This window comes from Schistocerca nitens, chromosome 4 (assembly GCF_023898315.1).
Source record: "Schistocerca nitens isolate TAMUIC-IGC-003100 chromosome 4, iqSchNite1.1, whole genome shotgun sequence".
Lineage (NCBI taxonomy): Eukaryota > Metazoa > Arthropoda > Insecta > Orthoptera > Acrididae > Schistocerca > Schistocerca nitens.
Genome location: NC_064617.1, coordinates 803,454,950 through 803,479,109, shown reverse-complemented (window position 1 = coordinate 803,479,109; position 24,160 = coordinate 803,454,950). Strand labels below are relative to the sequence as shown.

The window sequence follows — 24,160 nt, the reverse complement described above, 5'->3', positions numbered from 1 at the left end:
TGTGTTTATGGATCTCCACATAGCAGGATTTTTCTACGCTCATCTTTTACTTACTGTGCATGGTTTCCTTCGAAGTAATCTCCTCCACAATTGATGCAATGCTCTCACTGCTGTTTCGACTTCTGAAAGCAGTCTCTGTAGGACTCTTGATGGATCACGTGAAGCATCTCTGGTAATTTTCTTTAATCTCATTTATCGTTGCAAATCATCAGCCTTTCAACAGGGTTTTCCACTTTGGAAATAAAAAAAAAAGGTCCATTGGGGCCAGGTATGGAGGATGAGGCAGCACAGTGATTTGATTTTTTGTGCTTTAGTCGTGCACCAACAGGGATGAATGTGCAGGCGTGTCATTGTGATGCAAGAGCCATGAATTGTCTCCCCACATTTCAGGTGGTTTCCTTTTCACATTTTCTCGCAAGCAATGCAACATGTACCAATAGTACCGTTGGTTAACAGTTTGTAACCCCCCCCCCCCCCCCCCAAAATCCCTCTTTTTTTTAAGAACATCAGATTCTTATTTAGGCACAACAAAAAGACTGTAACAAATAAAGCTTTTGGCCAGTAAGGCCTTTGTCAAAAATAAACAACGCACGCACGCACGCACGCGCGCGCGCACACACACACACACACACACACACACACACACACACACACACACACACAAGCAAACGCAACTCACACAAGCGACTGCAGTCTCAGGCAACTGAAACTACACTGCAAGCAGCAGCACCAGTGCCTGATGTGAGTGGCGACTGGGTGGTGTTGAGGAGGAGGCTGAGGCGGGGAGGGAGAGGGACAGAATGGTAGGGGAGGCAGACAATGAAGTGCTGCAGGTTAAATGATGGGCAGGGGAGAGGTGAGAGGAGGGAAGTAGTGTAAAGAAGTAAAAAGGCTGGGTGTGATGGTGGAATGACAGCTGTGTACTGCTGGAATGGGAACAAGGAAGGGCCTGGATGGGTGAGGACAGTGACTAACGAAGGTTGAGGCCAGGAGGGTTATGGGAACATTGAATGTATTGCAGGGAAAGTTCCCACCTGCTCAGTTCAGGAAAGCTGGTGTTCATGTGGAGGGTCCCCGTGGCACAGGCTGTGAAGCAGTCATTGAAATTAAGGATGTCAAGTTTGGCAGCGTGCTCAGCAACAGGTTGGTCCACTTGTTTCTTCGCCACAGTTTATCAGCTTCCTTTCATGTGGACAAATAGCTTCTTGATTGTCGTGCCCACATACAATGCAGCACAGCAGTTGCAGCTTAGCTTGTAGATCACATGACTGCTTTCGCAGGTAGCCCTGCCTTTGATGGGATAGGTGATGTTTGTGAACGGACTGGAGTAGGTGGTAGTGGTGGGAGGATGTATGGGGCAGGTCTTGCATCTAGGTGTATTACAGGGGTGTTAGCCATAAGGTAAGGGGTTGGGAGCTGGGGTTGTATGAGGATGGACGAGTATATTGTGTAGGTTCGGTGGACAGTGCAACACCACTGTAGGAAAGATGGGAAGGATAGTGGGCAGTACAGTTCTCATTCCAGGGCATGACAAGAGGTAGTTGAAACCCTGGGGGAAAATGTAATTCAGTTGCTCCAGTCCTGGGACATTCTCTGTCAGTGTTTTGACTACTTGTCGTCGTGCCCTGAAATGAGAAATGTCCTGCCCACTATCCTTCCCACCCCTCCCACAGTGGTATTCCACCATCCACCTAACCTACACAATATACTCGTCCATCCTTACATAACGCCTGGTCCCAACCCCTTACCTCATGGCTGATACCCCTGTAATAGACATAGATGCAGGACCTGTCCCATACAGCTTCCCACTACCACATACTCCAGTCTGGTCACAAACATCACCTATCCCATCAAAGGCAGGGCTACCTGTGAAACCAGTCATGTGATCTACAAGCTAAGCTGCAACCGCTATACTGCATTCTATGTGGGCATGACAACCAAAGAGCTGTGTGTCCGCATGAACAGTCACGGAAAACTGTGGCCAAGAAACGAGTGGACCACCCTGCTGATGAACACATGCCAAACATGATGTCCTTCATTTCAGTGACTGCTTCACACCCTGTGCCATATGGATCCTTCCCACCAACACCACGCTTTTTGAATTGCACAGGTGAGATGTTTCCCTGCAATACATCCTACGTTCCCATAACCTCCCTGGCCTCAACCTTCAAAAGTCAATGTCTTCACCCATCCAGCCTCTTCCCTGCTCCTATCGAGCACTCTACCATCACACCCAGTCCTTTTACTTCTCTTTCTTTCCGCTACCCCCCCCCCCCCCTCCATCTCTCGCTTGCCCTCCATCTAACCTGCAGCACTTCACCGTCTGCCACCCCTACCATACTATCCCTCTCCCTCCCCATCCCAGCCTCCTCCTTATCCCCCACTCGGTCTCCACTCCCATCATGCACTGGTGCTGCCACTCACAGTGTGTTTTCAGTTGCCTGAGACTGCTGTCATGTGTGTGCGTTTCATTTGCATAAGTGTGTGTGTGTGTGTGTGTGTGTGTGTGTGTGTGCGTGTGCGCGCGCGTTTCATTTGCATAAGTGTGTGTGTGTGTGTGTGTGTGTGTGTGTGTGTGTGTGTGTGTGTGTGTGTGTGGTCTATTTTTGACGAAGGCCTTACTGGCCAAAAGCTTCATTTGTGACAGTTTTTTTGTTGTGCCTATCTGCTACTCTGCATCTCTGCTGTATGATGAGTACCAACTTTGCTTTCCTTAATATTGTTACATTCCGTCCTGGAGTTTCTATTGTTTAATCTTATTCTCATTTGCAAGATCCAAAAGCTCTCCACAGATTGTGAGGCGAATGTCTTTCAGGTCTTGACTTGTGAGCCATGGGACGAACTTGGTGTCAACACATTCCTTTCCAAGATGCTATGTCAGGATTTCGTGACATGATCCAACTGAAATTGTACATTCTTCTGAAATCTCTTGGACAGTCAATCTTCAATTGGTACTCACAATTTCATTGACATTTCTGACATGAGTGTCATTGGTAGACGTCAAAGGGCATCCTGAATGAAGGTCATCTTTAACTTCAGTCCAGCCAAGTACGGCTTAAGCACTCATCACCAGAAGCTTTCTGCATCACTTGGTTTGTCTCTGTAGAGATTTTCTTGAGTTTCACGCAAAATTTAATGCAAACGCGTTGCTCCTCTAACTCTGCCATCTCTGCAATCCACAGACTGTGCAACACAAAGTTCTACTTAATACAGCACTGAACAACAACTAACAAGGCATATAGCAATGAAACTTCTGGCAGTACACATTAAACACAGGCTTATGCAGGGATGCCAATCGCATTTTGCTCCAAGACATTATTGGCACAAAATTATGAATGTTCCGGAATTTTTTGAACATATCTTGTACACAAACACACACTCACGCAAATGCAGCTCACACTCATATGACTGGCTGCCAAGGTCATTCATTTTGTTGTACCTATCTTGTGCAGGGTAGATCTTTGTCTGCAAAATTAGTAATCCAGAAGCAGAATTCAGGATTTCCAAGTTTTACAAATGGAGTATTTACTTCTGCAAAAGCTTACACTGACATTTGTTTGAAATTATCTTCATCTTGTTTTCTTCACTTAGATTCCCCATCTTCCAATGAGTCTTTTCATTGAAAAGCAGCTGTACTGTCTTGATGATACTTCCCAGATTAAATTTGTGCTTGACATTATCTTTCATTTTGCAGCCAATTCATTTGTTACAAAAACTGCAGAACACTGTTTCATAGCGTGTAATATGACACAAAATAAAGAAACTATCTAAAAAAGAGTGAGTGAAACCAACCTGTGCACATTTTAGTGATGTCAGTAACAAAAGTGAGTTATGTTGCAATACTTAACATATCCTTGTGTAGGCACCTCTCACTTGCTTGACCATTAATTTGGTAGCATATTTTGAGTGCTCTGACTGGCAGTTGTGTTCATGCATACTAAATGCCCTTTATTGGGATACATCTAACTCTTTCCGAATTATGCTTCACTAGATATTTTCCTATACCAGTAAGTGAAAATTGATTACTTTTGTGAATATTTATGTGCAGATAATAGAGTTATTTTAAATTGTTGTTAGTAAAGTAGTTCGTGTGGACACAATTCTTGTTGCATGTTTTGAGCTGCAGTTTGGTTTTACCATAAAATGAATTTTTTTAAGCTCACTAGTTATGTTATCTCCTTCCCTTTGACAACAAAGTGGAGTGTGGCAGAACTCATGCCTTAGAAAGATGGAGAGAAGATTTTAATTTGCCATTGCTCATCCCCATTATTTCTCAACCGTAAACACAACCTCCATGATTTTAAAGTTGGGCAGAAACTGCTATTTATACCTCCACTGTGGCCAAATGTAAACAGTATTGCTAAAAGCTAAATCTTGTTTTTGAATTACGTAATCGAATCTTGACACCTGTTGCAGCTAAATTTTCTGAAGATGTACCTGGTAGCATGCCATACAGAGCCACAACACTGAATTGTGCCTTTAGTACTTCTACTAATATTTTAGTATCATATTGTTTTTTGTCACAGTGAAATTGTCTGTGACACATCTCCATATGATGATAATGTTTGGAACTGATGTATGTCACACTCAGAATTGCCATATCCGTGTTGACACTGTTAAAGTAACATGATTTCATTCCCATATGCCACTTTTATGAGTTCACTTATTTGAGGAAGATCTTTTAGTCTGCTGACGTGCCACAGTGCCTACTGTCAATTTGCAAAGCAAGTCAGTGGTATGTTTTTCAAGCAAATATGATTATTCAACTTAAAAGAATGGAAACTCCGTGTTGTGTTGTCAACAATGTAAGAAAGATAGATTGTACTTACCGCAAATATGACATGTTAATTTGCAAACAGACACAATTACAAGACACCCATAAGTTCTCGACCACGTTTTCATCAGAAAGGATTCTGGTCCAACAGAACACCACATCTATCTAATACAAATGTTCTCTATATTTTTGCTTCTTTCAACTAAATTGATGTTTTGGTTGACAGTCTTTCAACATACACATTTGGTACCGACATGAGTGTCTGACATCTGGATGTTTGGTTGTATGAGGGGAAGTACACAGTAACTTTAGAACCAAAACAGCTTTTGAGTGTGATACAGTTCTTGTAGGTGCATGTTGAGCACTCAGTCTGTCACAATTGTGAAACACTGTCTAGGCACCGTTGGTATAGGTTGCACTGATGACCACTGTGCTCTGATGGGTAGACTGGCAGGACTTGTCATGTTAAGTCAAGACATCGAGATCAAGACTGGAATTTGCACTCACTGCTAAGCTGCTGGGTGGTGACATAAAGCTGCCCTTCAGAGGAATACGTGGATGTTTAGTGTCACATGGCTTGTGGACACAAGCTATTGCTGTTTGTACCTGGTGGATGTGGAACTCTCAATACTGCAGCAGCTGTCACAGGCAAGATGAGTTGTGATTGAGTTGCAGGCATCTTGACAAGGATACATGTTATTCTTTGTGTATCCGTATTAGTGCTGAAAGGAACTAACTGAATTGGTGGGAAAAGAGTTTCACAGTGACACAAAATGCAGCATTCATCATTCATCCTTGTATGTCTCCGGTATAGTAATTGTCAGCAACTTTCTGTATGCAGGGTTATGTTATTTTGCAACAAAGAGTATACTGACAATCAAATGTTGTTCACTATCATGATACCGAGCGAGGTGGTGCAGTGGTTAGCACACTGGACTCGCATTCGGGAGGACAACGGTTCAATCCCATCTCTGGCCATTCTGATTTAGGTTTTCCGTGATTTCCCTAAATCGCTTCAGGCAAATGCCGGGATGGTTCCTTTGCAAGGGCACAGCCGATTTCCTTCCCCATCCTTCCCTCACCCGAGCTTGCGCTCCGTCTCTAATGACCTCGTTGTCGACGGGACGTTAAACACTACTTTGCTCCACTATCGTGGTCCCACTGTATCTAAATGTGTCAGTAAAATTTTATGTACATTAATTACTAGCTATAATTCTCTTTTCAGTAGGCAGTTGATAGTGACTAACAGGCTATTTATCTCTACAGTAAATGTGAGGGGTGTGTTTGTGTGTGCCAAGTGTTGATTAGTGAAATAGCATGATCTGCTCTTAACATAGCCATGGAATGCATTTCTAAGACAAGGCAGACACTGCAAAATGATGTCAGCAATCACGATCTCAAATTTACCACACAGCTCTGAATATTGAAATTCTGGTTTTTCTTACAGGAGCAGCTTGGATTGCAGACGTATTTTTGATTTCTTTTCTTTTTTTGCAGGGTCTACTATCTGACAAATACAGCAATGTTGTATTCCAAGGTAACCTTCTTGATGGTTTACCCAATTGGCTTGATAGGCTGTTCGAAGGAACAACACAACGATACTATATAAATTATTGGCCAGATTTTCCGCTGAAGTAGGCAGTTGGCCAATGATCTGTATAACAAGAGGTGCTGTACTAAGAAGTATAACTTGTCTGCTTTTGTAAAATAATATAAAAATTTAAAACATTTTAAAATATCATGTACATAACTTTTCATAAATTCCTTAGAAGCCCATTTCTCTTTAAGTTTCTGCAAGTTCCACGTTCTGAAGAAGTTCTGTACCCTAATTGGAAATCTTTCTCCCAAATGCTGTGATGTGATTAAGGAGTGTTGATGTTTTCTAGAAGAGGAATGTACTTTGTTAATCTGGCTGTTACTAAAAAAAACTATAGTGTATTATTTATGATGTGGCATTTTGAGGGTGTCATGACTGACAGAAATAAGAATGTTGTTTTTTAGCATTTATGCAGCTGTTGTTGTGGTATGACCAAATTTGATTGTATTATCGGAGAAGATTCTGAATACTGTTACAGTTTTAAGAACAATTGAAGCATAGCTTGAGAAACTGTGTTCACTGTGTGCATCACAATTCAAACTTCATAGGGGAAAACAATCCCTCTCTGTGTAGAGGAACAATCTGTGAAACATAGTTCTACAGAAAGAAAAAAATCTCGTTGATTTTTTAAAATAATAGTTCTGTAAATAAATTAAGTCCTTCACCACAAATATACAGATGCCTATTACGCAAGAACTGAAGCAGCTTAAAATTAGTAGATATTTGCAACATGGATATTTTATGCCATGTTTTTAATTATATTGAAGGACTCCTGGAAAAAATAAAGAGACTTCATCAACTATGAGGACATTGTTCCATTTGCATTGATATATAGATTTTCACTGCCATTTAGCTTACAGAATTGTTGCTAATGTAGATCCATTGCCTCCTAGAAAGTGACTCTGTGTCACTTATCAATTGACGTTTTTTGCAGATATTGCATGATTCTGCTTAACCAAGAGCAAAGAAACATTCGTCTTGAAAGTTCATATATCTTTAAGAAGAGTATTTTTGAAAACATTGTTAATTAGGATCACGTATAGAATAAAGATTGATCTTTCTGGTCGATAATTCATTCAGTTCACTATAAGATGCTCTGTGGAAGCTCTTTTTTTAATGTAGGTAGTACCACAAAGGAAGTTACAGTTGCAGCAAAATCTTTAACTTTTGTCTTCAGATTCAGCCTGCAATAACTCAATATTTTGTTAAGTAGAAGGCAACATACCCTTTTTTGTATTTAACTCTTAATGTATTCTATTAATCTAAATTTTAATTTCTGCATGTGGAATAGGAATGAGACAAAATTTCTTTACAAAAGGATATTCTTTAACTGAAGTGCATCTTATCATCTAATTTATAGAGTTATTTACACTTTTAGTATAATTTCTAGTCACTGATTTGGTTCTGTAAGAGGGAAAAACTAGTTTCCCTGAAAATGTAATGTTTTATCTAGTCAGATCGCAAATAAGATTTTAATACTTGAAGTCCTATTGGCTGTTTGAGTGACAGACATACTCCATTTTTAGCCTTACATTTTGTGGGAGTACGCTGTTCCCTGTATCTGTGATTACTTCAAATGAACTGTATCCTATTGAATCATGCTACTATGCTGATTTTAATAACCTGTTTAAACATTTTCCCTGTAATTTCTATGGTTATGGTTTACTGTAGCTGTTCTTTTTTAATACATATTCGATATATAAAAGGAAGAAAATATGTTATTAAAACTTATAGTTATATATACCATAGTGATATTGAAGAGAAATCTTAGTTTACTTTAATACAAAGACTTTAGATACAATGTACCAATTAAATGAACACTAAAGTTGATAAATTTAATTGCACGTGATGACACAAAATATACAATCAGTTGTAAATAAAGATTTTTAACAAATTAGTATTAATGATGAGACATGTAGTCTAAAATGTAGAAGGTAAAATGCTTTCACTGAAGAAAGGAAAATTATGTATGAATATAAATACAAAGTCTGATGAATAAGTCTTAACATTTTGTTTATCAGAATTTTTGAAAAACACTTGTTTTGTGCTTAAGGTTAACTTCTCAGTTACGCTTAAAGAGAGTGAAAGAAAATATTAGATTTTGATATTTCATTTTTCATAAGCAAAAAATTGTAGTTGTTAGTATTTATTAGTTGTCATTAGTCTCTTTGTTTCTGTGTGTGAGCCAATGATTGTAATTTCATATTAGAATTTATACAGTGTTTTGCAAAATAAGACATTATTTTTTGGACTACAGTTTTTAACAGTGTATAAGTGTTCATGTTTCATGCTGAATTTTTGAGAAACTGTCAGAATTCTTAATTAAAGGTCAGTTTGTACAATGTTGTCATGATATGACCTTTTTATTTTATATTTACACACTCTGTGATATTATACAGTTTAATTGTACCATTGGCTCCCATTCAGCTTTCACAGACCCCCATAAAATGACAGTATGTACAATAATTTCTTTTTTTAGAATTCTTGATTTATTTATTTTTCTGTTACATGTGGCGGGTTATGTACCATATTTGCATAAAAAGCTAAGTTATGTATATTTTTTGAATTCCCAGCATTAGAAAGGAGGCTCATTATGTTCACACTCATACTTAGATGCACTATCTTCCCAATCTCTGTCGATTCCTCCCCTCCTCCAAGCCCACCCATACATTTCTAGTCATGCACAACTTCATTTGTGTGTGTGGGTGGGTGGAGGGAGGGTGGTACATAGTTGTCATTGCTTTTTGTACATAATAGTCTGTAAAATTTATGAAGATTCTAAGTCTGTCATTTAGGGGGCTTTTACATATTTTTTATTTCCTGTAAATGAGCATTATTTGAAAGTACATGCTATTCAGTAAAACTTTCTGTAGACTGTAAATAGAAATGGAATATTACTAAAAACAAATTAAGCCTTGTAATCCCCTAGGGGATTGACAATTTTCCAAAGTGCCATACATATTGTTTATGTGAGGGTGGGAAATGTAATTGTAATAGCCTAGAGCAGAACTGATCTATTTGTTATATATGAATCTATAACGCTAAAGGTGAATGGCTCAGTTCTTGTAATTATTAATGTTCTCTCATTGTTTATCATAGTTTGTTGCACATCTAAACTTGATATCTCCCTCTACATTTCACTGCAATAAGTAAACTTTTATCATTTCCTTTATCCCTGTGACATTCCTACGCTATTTATTATTTAATGTGTAAAATTTTCAGCAGTGCTTTCTTGGTTAATCGTTGTTGTTGTTGTTGTTCTTCTTCTTCTTCTTCTTCTTCTTGCTGCTGTTGTTGTTGTTATATTATTATTGTTATTTATGCAAGCTTACTGCTCTAAAGTTGCAGTGAATGATGGGACACTGATTTTTCAATACTTACATGCTCATTAAAATTTCAGGGTAAGTCGTCGATGTGGAGTGAATTGCAAGGACTGTGTAATGGCACTCTGCCATAAACTTCTGGTGACTTTTCTGCATTTTAAACAGGTCATTGCAATTTGCTCTAGGTTTCTAATAATATTTTATAGTATGGTCGCAAATGCTATTTGCATTATAAAATCAAGAACATCATTGAAAATGCAGTACAAATTATTTTACATGTATTGCCTTTATACTAGAAAACCAATTATACATGCAAATACATTCTTTCTTTCAAAACATTTGTTTTCATTTGATTAATGAAAAGTTTTTGGTTATGTTTTTCCTTTCTTTTTACAGAGTAGTGTATCTTTGATTAACACTTAATATAATGTGCATCTGACAGCAGACATTGGCAGTAGGGAAAAAGAGGCACTGTTAAAAATAAAATATACAAAGCTGTGGGTTTTTATCTTCCTCATGTGTGTTTTCTTTCATATCGCCTTAAGAAATATTGCTGCATACAGGCAGGATATATTGAAAGAACAGGGTACAAGTAAATGAAATAAAATGATTGAGCTGGCACATTGAAGGAGTTAAAAAAAAAGAGAGAGAAAACTATTATGGTTGGCTAAGAAAAAATTCTAATCATTGTAGAATGAAATAAAAGCAAAAATACAGTATGCATGATATACCAAGAAAAAAAGAACTGGAATGAAAGAGGGCAGTGAAAGACTCAAGAAAGGGAAGTGTAAATGTGTGAGACGGTGCAACCTACGAGCAGAATGAGAACTGATGGGGAATGTTGTGATACGTGGCATATAAGACTGAAAAGTTTACATATTAGAATTAAAACAACTTGCATGAGTAATCCCAAGTAGCTGTGGTCAAACTATGAGGCAGAGCATGTGCACTACTTGCCTAATCAAAATCTTCAGTCTGCAAGTCATCATATGTCATGAACCAAGTGATTGAACATAAAACATCCAAAATGAATGTTTAGTAGTGTTACTGTAACACTAGTCTGTGTTGTAAAACATTTTGTTGTCAGATGGTTTGTTAAAAATGAGTGTTTTTGCTGTTTCTAGAAATAACTGCCAATTTTGCCTATCACTTCAGGTTTGTACATAAAAAAGAAATAATATTTTGAAGTTTTTAACTTCTGAGCCCACAAAAATAGTTGAACACCGTTTCATACAATGTGAGTTTTTAATTACAAAGTACATTAAAAAAATAAAATACGTTTAAAAAATACTCTACAGAACTCCCCTAATTCATTTCATGTTTACCATGTATCAAGTCAACAGTATTCTATTAATTTTTAAACTTTCTCTTTCTTGACTTCCTGACAAATCCTCAGTGACTCAGTATCTCCGCTATATGGTGAGTAGCAACTTTCCTTCTCAAATATTGTGACTGATTCTTATATATGATGACTGTCCCTCTTCAACATCCAACAATAATTGGCCATTGTAGTTGCATTCCAGTCCCCCTGGTACTTCCTCTCCATCTCCTTAATATCTCGGTGAAAATGTTCACCCTGATCCTTATTATAATGTTCCAAATTTTCTGGAATGTTGTCAATGTATGAGTGTAGAAAGTTGACTTTCAGACCTATCTTCTTCAATTTTTTCAACAATGGCTTTGTTATTAGTATCTTTGTTATTACCAATAAAGTTCCAAATTTATCAGAACTTATCAGAAGGCAGTCCATGTGTCTTTTTCTTTCCTCCTCATTGTGTTATCAAAATCTTCATCCTTCATCAATTTCTTTATTTGAGAACCAACAAAAATTTCAGCATTTAATCAGTTTTGTGCGATGAAGAGGAAATTTCTTGGAAAGGTACTTCAAGCAGGCTTCATCCTGTTGTAGAGATTTTACAAATTAATTCATCAAGCCCAGTTCTATGTGCATTGGCAGAAGCAAGATTTTTTTACAAGCAGTTCATGCAGGATTTTTTTTAGTTCCAGGCACAACATTTATCTGCTCTGACCAAATTTTCACACTCCAGTGTCTTTGCCTTCTCTGACTGTTCCATTCATATAGAAAGCAAGGCATTTCTGTCAACCCAGTTTTTTGTCGTAATAGTATTCTGATGACTTTGCAGTCACTGTGGATAAGCCGTTTTTGTTTCTCATACCTGGATACTTGTTAAAAGTATCTTCATGTTCTGATAGTCTCTTTCATTTTAACAGAATAGGCCACAGGAATTGGATCCATAAACGTTCCCATTACGCAGTAACACACCTTTTAGACTCCTTGTTGATGAGTCTAGAAGTAGTGTCCTCTGAGGAGGATCTTGTTCAGTGCCATACAAGTACATTAACTCACTTACGTTATGGCAGTAAACCAAGGAATCATTCAGTGAGAATAAAGGAACTAGTTCTTTCCCTCTTTGTCTGCACTGTGAGTAATGTGTTCTTGGTTTCAGAAGATTCTTACTTTTTAACTGGGAGCCAAGTTGTTCAGCAGATTCCTTAGGCAAATTCGAATCTCATACGAGATCATTAAGTTCGCTCTGAGAGCCGAGTTGTGGAGTAAAGTCACATTCAGGCTGGTAGACATCACTATTGTCTTTGGAATTGTATCAACTTCATTATCATCATCATCATCTTCTTCTTCTTCTTCTTCTTCTTCTTCTTCTTCTTCTGCCACATTATCCAAAACTGCTGGAGGACGAGGAGCAATCAGATTTTCTCCATGTGCAGCTGGTGTAGTGGCTGAAACAATGCTTGTATACACAACATGTGTCTTAATTTTAGAATTGCACCCCTGAACATTAACAAAACAGAATTAACATTCATTAAAGTGATTTTTAGGGACCCTCCACACCACTGGAATCACAAATGGCACGAATGCTTTTTTTCTTTTGTCCACAGACTTAACCTCTTAACACAGTAGCGGCAATTTGTCTTTGGTGCCCTTCCCTTGTCCTGGTCACCAAGTTTCATTTTAAAATAAACATGGTAAGCTTATTTCTCAAAGTCTGTTATGACCATTCTCTACTTGGCACTGTATAATTTCCACAAATCTAACAGAAAACATATGGAGTGTTCAAACTCTTGCGTGTTGACATTGTAGTTACTACAAACAATAGGCAAACTGTTTTATTAATACTGTCTTAAATATAAGAGTAATCACAATGTAAGACTAGTAATGCCAGTCTGTGAGATGAACAACACTTTCAAGGTCACACAATAGCAACTAGCATCAACAGGTTTAACAACCTAAAGGTATACAGTGGCATATTGAGAAATTTCCCTCCAACAGTATGTATAAACGCTGACACAGCAACATATCTTTGAGGCCAAATTGTGGCAAAACTGCATGTGATAGGAAAAAACCTGAAAACAGATTTGGAATCAACATTAAAAGTTGAAGTCAGTTTCCAATCATCTCATGTCAGCAGACTAGTGTAATCAGTTCTGCTGAACTACATTTTTCTCTGAATTTATGAGCTATCAGTCATAAGTGAAAAGCACATGCCTGATATGGTGTAAAAAAACTGTTGGCATTCAAAACAATTTCCATTCATCTTGGCATGGATAAATATACACAGAAGTGCAAAAGAAACTGGTATAGGCATGTGTATTCAAATACAGAGATATGTAGACAGACAGAAGACAGCACTGTGGTCTGCAGCGCCTATATAAGACAAGAAGTGTATGGCACAGTTGTTAGATCGGTTCTGCTGTTACAATGGCAGGTTATCAAGATCTAAGTGAGTTTGAACATGGTGTTATAGTCAGTGCACTAGTGATATGGTGAGTAGCAACTTTCCTTTTCATAATATTGTTACATTCAATCCTGGATTTTCAATTGTTTTATTTCATCATACATTTATTGTAGAAGTAACCACTGATCAAGCTAGGATGCATGTTAGAATTAAATTTCCAGTAGTAGGAATGAATGCACAATACCAATGTTACACGGTACATCCATATCCAATAAAATGGAGTACAGTTCAGAAATGGGTACAGTTACAAACACGAGAAATATCATTAGATTCTAAGAAAAGAGATGCTCATGTTGCCATTTCCATAGAAAATTTCAGTGACTGCATTCAGGAAAGAATTATTATTTGTCCATCAAGGGCGATAGAAACCAACCAAAAGTCATGTGAAATGCAATTGTTTTTACGGAAGCTAGAAGCGGCAGTGTGTGAGAAAAAAGTTTTGTGCCACAGTCGGAATTCCAGAGAACCACAGACCACTGGCTTTATTCTATGTTTACGTCAGAAACAGTAATCACTAATTGTTACAAAAATGGAAAACCTACAGGAATTATGCGATTATTATTACAAGGTAACGGATTGCTAATAAAAGTGACTTGATGGGAGATAGCAGGGAGACAGTTTCACCTTCCAGCTACCATTACGGGTACAACACTAATTAACATGTCCAGACCAATGTTGTATTGGCCAGAGAAACCCCCACACATTCTATCCCACCAAAACCTAACTTTTATCAACAACTCGTTGGATTAAACTTTATTACAGCCAATAAACAACTTGATAAATCCCAAAAACCAACAGAAACAGTATCATGAAAAGCATAGGCAGAAGACAATTATTTACAGTTCGTCAATCATGAGCATAATGTTGGTTCTGATATTTATTTGTGCAATCTACTTTGTCTGAGATGTAAGATGGTACACTCAAGTGAAATAGCAAACCACCAAATGCAGTAAAATAGATACAACTTAGTCATAAGATGGAAGCAGAAAAAACAATGCTGTAGTTAGGTAAGCATAGCAAAATCAACTAAGAATGTATAGGCTAACTAAGAACAAGTAAAGCTGAAAATTTGGGACGAATTTTAGCAGAGGGAAGGGATGTGAAACGGTACAGAATAATAAGGGTTCCAAGTCATAAAATTTTCAGCAGAGTTCAATCACATTGTTGTAAGATAGGCTGGTTATGCTACAATTAGCAGCGGACCAGGAAGCACGTGATGCAAGACAGACGGGCAGCACAATCTGCAACTCTGCAGTAGCTGAGTGAGAGAGAGCAACAGAAAAGGACAGTGACTAAGCAAAATAATACACACACTCATTCGTTCGCGCAGTGCCGCAAGAAGCAATAGACACGGCTAGGGAAAACCCTCATAGATCAATTTAACTAGCTGCTAAGAGAGGATTAAAGCAAGGGTAGCAGAATGAGGTCACATGCGGTCAGCACCAGTAAGCTGCATGTCACAGAACTATGGAGAGCTCTTTAAATGCCCGAGCCCCAGCTCCAAGTAAAGGAGAAAGGTTCAGGTCAATGGGAATGATGGAGTCCATGTTGACGACATTCCGTTCCATGACCATGTTGTTTTAGTAAGTCTTGTCTCAGATCAACCAGCGGAGTACCAGTCAGCCATGGAGTGCCGCAGAGCTGAACTCCACTGGCGAACTTCATGCTATGTCACACCAAACATTACTTGCGGGAGAGCTGCGAATTACCAGCAGCAGAGCGGTACCCCCCAGGGGGTCCACAACTCTTTTGTGGATACGTGCGTAGCGAGCACGGGACCACGAGCTAATGTGGCCCTCCTTCCTTTCCGGGCTGCATACCTTCCTTTTCCGCATCCTTCCCTATCCCCCATCTTCGCCCCCCTCCCCTCACCTCTGGCTCTTTCCTTCCCTTTCTCCCCCTCTGGGAGTATGGTTTGTGCCTACATCCGGAGACGGACGCTCGTAAATGTAACGCATTCTTCGCCTTCTCTGCTTGTATGTCTTCATCCTTCCTTTGTCCTTCTCTTTCCCTTACCTCTTCTCTTTACCCTTCTCTCCGCTGCGGCGTTTGAGACCTCTCTTCTTTCCTTTCCCTTTCTTTGTTTTTCTCTTTCCCTTTCTCTTTCCTCCTCCCTGTGCGTGTCTGAAGGCCGACCCACGCATTTTCGTGCGTAGCCGGTGACGGGGTAACGTGTAATTCCCCACCCCGGGTAGACAGGTAGGACATGTACATACCCCCTGGTAACGGCCAGGCCCAGGGAGGGGTGATTACCCGAGCTGATACCTTCCGAAAGTGCCGAATGGTCCCTCCGTCTGTTTGTCGGGAGTGCCCTCAGAGAGGGCCCCCCACAAGGGAGGAGCGCACCATCGGAGACTCCGGTAATCATGGGGGATTTTTCCGCAATGGTTTCCTCATCTTCCACTATGTCTGCTCACAAGCGTAAGTTCAATGAGTCTCAGCCACAGACAGTTCTTCCATCGTTGCCACAGTTCCTTCTTGTTTCTCGGTCTGACGAAGGTCACGACTTCTCCACGGTCAACCCTTTCATTATTCAGAAAGGTGTCTACGCAATTGCAGGTCCTGTAAAGTCTTGTTCCAGATTATGGAATGGCACCTTGTTGTTAGAAACAGTCAGTGCCCTCCAGGCACAAAAATTGCTGTGTACTTCACTGCTCCACACCTTCCCTGTCCGGGTTGAAGCGCACCGCACTTTAAATTCCTCATGTGGAGTTGTTTATACACGCTCCCTCGATGGATTGTCTGACAAAGAAATTCAGCACTACCTGTCTGACCAGGGCGTAACGACTGTTCATAGAGTTATGAAAAGGGTTGACATGAACATCGTTCCAACCCGTACTGTCTTCTTGACATTTGACAGAGTTCAACTCCCATCCAAAATAAAAGCGGGCTATGAGATAATTTCCGTTCGCCCCTATGTCCCAAACCCTACGCGTTGCTATCAGTGCCAGCGGTTCAATCACACCAGCGAATCCTGTTCCAACCCGGCCATATGTGTTACGTGTGGCAAGGATGCCCATGAGGGTGCTTGTCCACTTCCATCCCCTCGTTGCATCAACTGTATGGGTGACCACGCTGCTTCCTCTCGAGATTGCCCCATTTTTAAAGACGAAAAGCTCATTCAGGAAATCAGAGTGAAGGAAAAGGTGTCGACCTTTGCTGCTCAAAAATTATTCCCAGGTCGAAAGCCCATTGTGCCTCAGACAGGAAAATACAGCACTGTCCTTGCCTCTCCTCGGCCAACAAAGGAGGCGGCCACGCAGACTTGTGATCTCACCTTTAGTGCCACGGTCGTCAGATCGGCCAGCGCAAAGATCGCACGTTCAACCTCCCCACTTTCGCCTGCTCAATCTATGGCTCACCCTTCATCGGGTTCTGCTAAATCTCGATCCCAAAAGTCAGACACCCGGACTTCCAAAAAAGAGCATACTCGTGAAGATTTTTTACATACCCCAACTTCACAACCATCGGCTCCTCCTTCATCTAAACATCATGTTTCCAAGAAAGCTAATAAGAAACCCAGTTCCTCTCCTTCTCCGCCACGGCGTGTCTCATCTACAGCACCACCTGGTGGTAACCGCCCTCGGCCGTCTTCTGTGTCGCCGAGGCGCACTGCTGGCGGCCAATCAACCGGCCGATTGCTGGTGGCAGGAGCTGCTCCTGAACAAGCTATGGATCAGGATCTTTTGCCTTCGGCTGAGTGCCGTTCCACGCTGTCGGTCGCAAGCTCTGAGCAGTCATTGAGTTGACGGCAACCTTGGTCACATTCTACCATTTTCTGTCCACCCTATGTCCATTATCCATTGGAATATCCGTGGCATTCGAGCCAATCGGGATGAATTGACGATCCTACTCGCCGGTCATCTTCTGTCTTCAGGAAACAAAGCAGTGTCCCCACGACCGCTTTGTCTTCTCCCATTTTCAGTCAGTCTGATTTGATCTCCCCTCTGTTGAAGGCACTCCAGCACATGGAGGACTCATGATTCTTCTCCATAATACTCTCCATTATCACCCAATCCCCTTAAACACTCCATTCCAAGCAGTCGCTGTCCTCTTTCCCTTTCTGGATACACCTTCTCTCTTTGTACTGTATACATTCCATCGTCCATATCAATGGCACGAACTGATCTCCTTCATCTTCTTGGTCAGCTTCCACCCCCCTATTTGCTGGTTGGGGACTTCAGTGCCCACCACCCGCTTTGGGGATCTCCACATCCATGTCCGCGTGGCTCACTATTGCTAGACGTCTTCCACCAAGCAGATCTTGTTTGCCTCAACACTGATGACCCTACATTTTTGTCTGCCTCCACGACAAATTTCTCTCATTTGGACCTTTCGGTCGGTACTGTTCTGCTAGCTCGGCGCTTCGAATGGTTCGCCCTTCCTGATACACACTCGAGTGACCACTTTCCATGTGTCCTTCGATTGCAGTCACAACTGCCATATATGTGCCCGAGACGCTGGAAGTTTGCCCAAGCCGATTGGACACTTTTTTCGTCTCTAGCAACATTCGATGACCATCACTTTCCTAACGTCGACGATGAAATCACTCATATTACAGACGTTATTCTTACAGCTGCGGAACTTTCAATACCACACACCTTCGAATTGCCCCGGCGCCCCCCAGTTCGTTGGTGGAACGAGGCATGCCGTGACGCAATATGTGAGCGGCGACGTGCTCTTCACGTTTTCAGACACCATCCTACTTTGGCCAACTGTATCCGCTATAAGCAGTCCCGTGCGCGATGCCGTCACGTCATCCGCGATAGCAAGAAGGCAAGCTGGAAATTCTTTACTAGCTCATTTAACACCTTCACTCCCTCCTTGGAAGTTTGGAGTCGGATTCGACGGTTATTTGGCACGCCAAGTTTCTCCCCGGTCTCTGGGCTCACTGTCGCGCATGATACGTTAGTGGACCCCGTCGCAATTTCTAACTCATTGGGTCAACACTTTGCTGAGATTTCGAGCTCTTCAAATTACCCGCCAGCGTTTCTCCCGAAGAAACGTGCAGCGGAAGTGCAACCTCTTGCTTTCTCCTCTCAAAATCGCGAAAGCTATAATACTGTTTTCTCCATGCGGGAACTCCAACATGCACTCTCTTCTTCTCGCTCCTCCGCCCCAGGACCGGATGGTATCCACATCCAAATGTTGCTACATTTATCAAACCATAGTCTGCGTTACGTCCTTCGCCTTTATAATCGAATTTGGACCGACAGTACTTTTCCCAGACGATGGCGGGAAGCTATCGTCGTTCCTGTTCCGAAACCTGGAAAGGACAAACATCTCCCCTCTAGCTATCGCCCCATTTCTCTCACGAGTAGTGTATGTAAGGTTTTGGAGCGTATGGTGAATTGCCGTTTAGCTTGGTGGCTGGAGTCCTGCAGTCTTTCAACACCTGCCCAATGCGGTTTCCGAAAGCATCGTTCTGCAGTTGACCATCTTGTTGCTCTCTCCACTTATATCATGAACAATTTTCTCCAGAAACGCCAAACAGTAGCAATATTTTTTGATCTGGAGAGAGCATACGATACCTGTTGGAGGACAGGCATCCTCCGCACACTGTTCTCTTGGGGCTTTCGAGGTCGGCTGCCACTTTTTCTTCGCGAATTTATGGCAGAGCGCACATTTAGAGTGTGGGTGAACACTACTCTCTCCCGTACTTTCTCCCAAGAAAACGGGGTACCCCAGGGCTCCGTGCTAAGTGTTGCACTGTTTGCCATTGCCATAAATCCAATTATGGACTGTCTCCTTCCCGATGTCTCGGGCTCCCTCTTTGTGGACGATTTTGCGATCTACTACAGCCTTCTTGAACGACGTCTTCAAGGATGTCTCAATCGCCTCCACTCTTGGAGCATCGAAACCAGCTTCTGCTTCTCTCCCAGTAAGACCGTTTGTGTTAATTTTTGGCATCGTCAGGAGTTTCTTCCACCCTCCTTACATCTAGGACCTGTCAACCTTCCATTTTCGGACGTCGCTAAATTCTTGGGTCTTATGTTTGACAGAAAACTGTGCTGGTCCTCCCACGTTTCCTATCTTTCGGCTCGCTGTCTGCGATCCCTCAACACCCTCTGTGTCCTGAATGGTACCTTCTGGGGAGCGGACCGAGTGGCCTTCTCCGCCTCTATCGCGCCTTAGTGCGCTCGAAATTGGACTATGGAAGCATAGTTTACTCCTCTGCTCGGCTGTCTATTCTTCGGCGTCTCGACTCTATCCACCACCGTGGATTATGTTTAGTGTCTGGAGCTTTTTACACGAGCCCTGTGGAAAGCCTTTATGCTGAGACTGCTGAACCTCCGCTGTCCAATCGGCGAGCAGTCCTTCTGAGTCGTTATGCTAGCCATCTGTCTTCCATGCCTGCTAATCTGGCACATGACATTTTTTTCAACGTCTCCTTGGATGTAGGGTATGCAGGCCGCCCTTCCTCCCTACTACCACTGGGAGTCCGCTTCCGTCAACTGCTCCATTCTCTTTCATTCCGCTTTCCTAAAACCTTCTTGTCAACTTGGGGTACAGCACCGCCTTGGCTCTGTCCCCGGATCTGCCTGCTCCGTGACCTTTGTCAATTTCCCAAGGATGGTACCCCTTCACTTGTTTATCGTCGGGCATTTGCTGCTCTATGTGCACAAATGAAGGAAGCCACATTTATTTACACTGATGGCTCGAAAACATCGTTAGGTGTAGGGAGTGCCTATATTGTTGGCGACACCCCAAATCGATTTCGGCTTCCCGACCAGTGTTCGGTTTATACTGCGGAGCTTTACGCTGTTCTCCAGGCTGTCCAATACATCCGCCGCCATCAGCAGATACAGTATGTTATCTGTTCAGATTCTCTCAGCTCTCTCCTCAGTCTCCAAGCTCTCTACCCTGTCCACCCTCTGGTCCACCGGATTCAGGACTGCCTGCGCTTGCTCCACTTGTGGGGCGTCTCGGTGGTGTTCCTCTGGCTCCCAGGACACTTTGGTATCTGTGGAAATGAGGCGGCCGATATAGCGGCCAAGGCTGCAGTCTCTCTTCTTCGGCCAGCTATTCGATCGATTCCCTTTGCCGATCTACGGAGCGTTTTATGTCGTCGTGTTGTTCTTTTATGGCACGCACATTAGACGACACTTCCCCATAATAAATTGCTGGACGTGAAAGCTCTTCCCTGTGCTTGGACCTCTTCCTCCCGAACGCGTCGTCGGGAGGAGGTGATTTTAACTAGACTCCGGATAGGGCACTGTCTTCTTAGCCATCGACATTTTTTAAGCGGCGATCCTCCCCCACTCTGTCCCCACTGCTCTCAGCTGTGGACGGTAAGACACCTTTTAATTGAGTGCCCCTATTTTACTCCGTTACGCGCCCGTCTACAGCTGTCCCTGATATATCGTCCATTTTAGCACATGATACGCGCTCGGCCCATCGCGTTCTCGAGTTTATTAGTGCCAGTGAGATGACGTCAGTCATTTGAAGCCCTTTTTGGGGACAACCAACCCCTTTCTATAGTGGATTTTTAAGCTTTCCTTCTGCTTTTAGTTTCTCCAATTTTATGAGTTTCTTTCCCATTGCTGCTGGTTTCCATTTTCGTTTTTTACCATTTCCTAAGTCACAGACTGGGCACTAATGACCATAGCAGTTTTGTGCACCCAAAAAAAAAAGTTGCTGTACTCTCTGAATGTGGGACAGAAGACGACGACCAGCGTCCCTGACGGAGCACCGTCCAGTACGCCTAAGTGCCTCCAGGTGCGGGGCCTACAAGGCAGGCAGTACTGGGTTCAATGCCTGCCGCCTGCGCCATACCACAGATGGTGTGGCCCAGGGAAGAAGAGGTATGGAGTGGGATCGAGTACATTCCCTCAGCTGGTAGCAGTCATCCATGCTCTACCAGGCTGGTTTAAGCATCCATGTTGACGCAAGAGGAATGACGTCTCACTAGGATGCAGGCACAGGGACTGGCACAGTGTCCAACACCAAGAGTCTGTACATGACCAGGGCAGGTGGCACCTACGGCCAACAGTGCACCACTCTTTGTAAAAGTGTCAAAATAAACAATTCACTGAATAATCATGTTTTCTTAGCACCATGAGCAATTCCAAACGATTCCTGAGACATTGTGCAGAGGCATATGCTCGGCTCCTCTGTAGTATTCTTGTCAGCCAATCTAGGTGACCAAATCATTGGCCATAACTGTCCAGAATGTTCTTAAAACCAATTGTGAACAACTGTGGCCCAGTGACATAATGCACTGTGATCCACAAAAATTCCATTGCTGTTTGGGAACAAGTAGCCCAACACAACTATTTCAAGTCAGTGACTGTTCAGCTGGACCAGAGGACCCAGTCCATTTCATGTACACAGCCCACACTTTTATGGAGCCACCACCTACTTGGACAGTGCCTTGTTGACAACCATGGCTTTGTGGGGTCTGTGCCATACTCGAATCATATTGTCAGCTCTTACCAACTGAAATCAGGACTCATCTGACCAGCCCACCATTTTCTAGTCATCTAGGGTCCAACCGAAATTGTCATGAGTCCAGGAGAGGAGTTGCAGGTGATGTCGCACTGTTAACAGAGGCACTCATGTTGGTTGTGTGCTGCTACAGCCCATTAATGACAGATTTCACCACACTGCTCTAATGGGTACATTCATCATATGTCCAGATTGATTTATGTGGTTATTTCACGCCGTGTGCTTGTCCATTAGCAATGACAGCTCTATGCAAACTCTGCTGCTCTCGGTTGTTACGTGAAGGCCATCAGCCACTGCGTTGTCTGTGTTGAAAGGTAATGCCTGAAATTTTTTATTCTCGGCACACTCTTGGTGCTGAGGCTTCCAGAATATTGAATTCCTTAACAATTTTCAGAATCGAATGTCTTGTGTATCTAGCTCCAACTACCATTGTGCTTTCAAAATCTGTTAATTCCTGTCGTGTGGCCATAATCATGTTGAAAATCTTTTCACAAAAATCACCTGACTGCAAATGACATCTCCATCAATGCATTGCCCTTTTATACCTTGCATATACGATACTACCGCCATCTGTTGAAATATTACTGTATCTCATTGTTACCTATCAGAACCCCTCAGAGAGCATTAAAGATGAACACCAGTCCAAATTGTCCATTACATACAAAAATAACCACTATTTCAGTATACATATAATTCGAAAACGATGCTTTGCTGAAACCATATGTGTAAAAGCCACCGTGTGCATTTTGAATGTGCCAAAAGCATCTAACATTGTTCTTATGTGAGAAACACAATATAAATGTAAAATTAATACTGTAACTAATCGAAAGAAATAGAGCACATGGTCAGGATGTACCAGTAAAATTATCATTATAAAATTACTACAACAAATTAAATAGAACATATAAATAAAGCACGTTAATTGAATCTCTGATATATGATAGCACTAAAATTCAGGCACTAGTTGATTTGTTATAAACAAATTTAGAAATGTAATTGTTACCTGTATCATAATTGGTCAGAAAATGTTATATTAACTCGTAACTAAGTTGAAAATAGGTTCACCTTGTTCAGCACTGAGATTGTAAATTTTTAGCAATGTGTATCTCATTCAGTTTAACTTTTAATTGTGATTTTACATAAAATTGTAATTTTCATTGTATGTAATTGTTAACAAAAGTATAAATAGAGGTCGTGCAGGCACCTTGGGGCACTCGTTTTTTGGCTACTGTTGCGAGCATATGTATTGTAGGCTGACTCTTTTGTTGGTTGTTGGAAATTCTGTATCGTTTGATGTCAACTTTGGGTACATGTGATGTAACCGGTACAGTTCACCAGGCTCGGGCACCAGAGTCCTCGAAATATATTGGTATTAAAACTGCACTGTACTTTGGAATTTATTTGGGAGTCTTCTGCAATCCTTTTCATAGGCTGCACAGTGACGAGACATGAATCCTGGAATTTTACAAAACCCCGAGAACTAAACAACCCTCAATGTTGGTAGAATTGGCGTGAAAGCAACAGCGCATCAACTTGGCATTTCACTCAAAACATTTGCAACGCGGAGGTGGGAAAATGTAAACATCTCACTGTATACGTGCATATCACAATCCCACAACATTTGCCACCTCAATATGTTTTCTTTGGACACTGGACTAGGACAAACATCATGAGTCTCAGCTACAAGAGATGCCTGGGATGTTTTATTACTAACCTTTCTTTACTGCATTTAATTCTTTTTCTTTGTTATCCATCTGATGATCAAGGTGAGTTTGAAAATTCTCTTGCCATGGAAGCAAATCTTGTGTCAAAGTTTTTTGTATGAGCCCTAATCCATCTTTAACAGCTTGTACTGAAGAGCTGTGTCCAGATTATACATCTACATATATACTCAGTACGGTGAATGCCGGAGGTTACCCCCTGTACCAGTACGAGCCATTTCTTTTCCTGACCCACTCATGAATAGAACAAGGGAGAAATTAGTGTCTACACGCCTCCAAATGAGTCCTAATTTATTGTCTTGTATCTCCATGGCCCTTATGCGAAATGTATGTGAGTGACAGTAGAATCATTCTGGAGTCAGATTCAAATGCCACAAAAGTGTTCCTCGAAAAGAACGTTGGCTTCCCTCCAGGGATTGCCATTTGAGTTCCTGAAGTATATCTGTAATAGTTGCATGTTGGTTGAAACTACTAGCAACAAATCTAGCAGAACACCTTCGATTTGCTTCGATAACTTCCTATAA

At 41.6% G+C, this 24,160-nt stretch overlaps 1 protein-coding gene across 1 annotated transcript in view; it reads left to right on the top strand.

The window, feature by feature from the left end:
- The window catches only part of LOC126253218 (dnaJ homolog subfamily C member 16), a 158,219-nt gene extending 148,189 nt beyond the window's left edge, over positions 1–10,030 (top strand). The window contains exon 13 of the mRNA XM_049954403.1: positions 6,272–10,030. Within this exon, the coding sequence (XP_049810360.1) occupies positions 6,272–6,412 (141 nt within the window). The 3' untranslated portion in view covers positions 6,413–10,030. The remainder of the gene's footprint in view (positions 1–6,271) is intronic.
- The last annotated feature ends 14,130 nt before the right edge of the window (positions 10,031–24,160 follow it).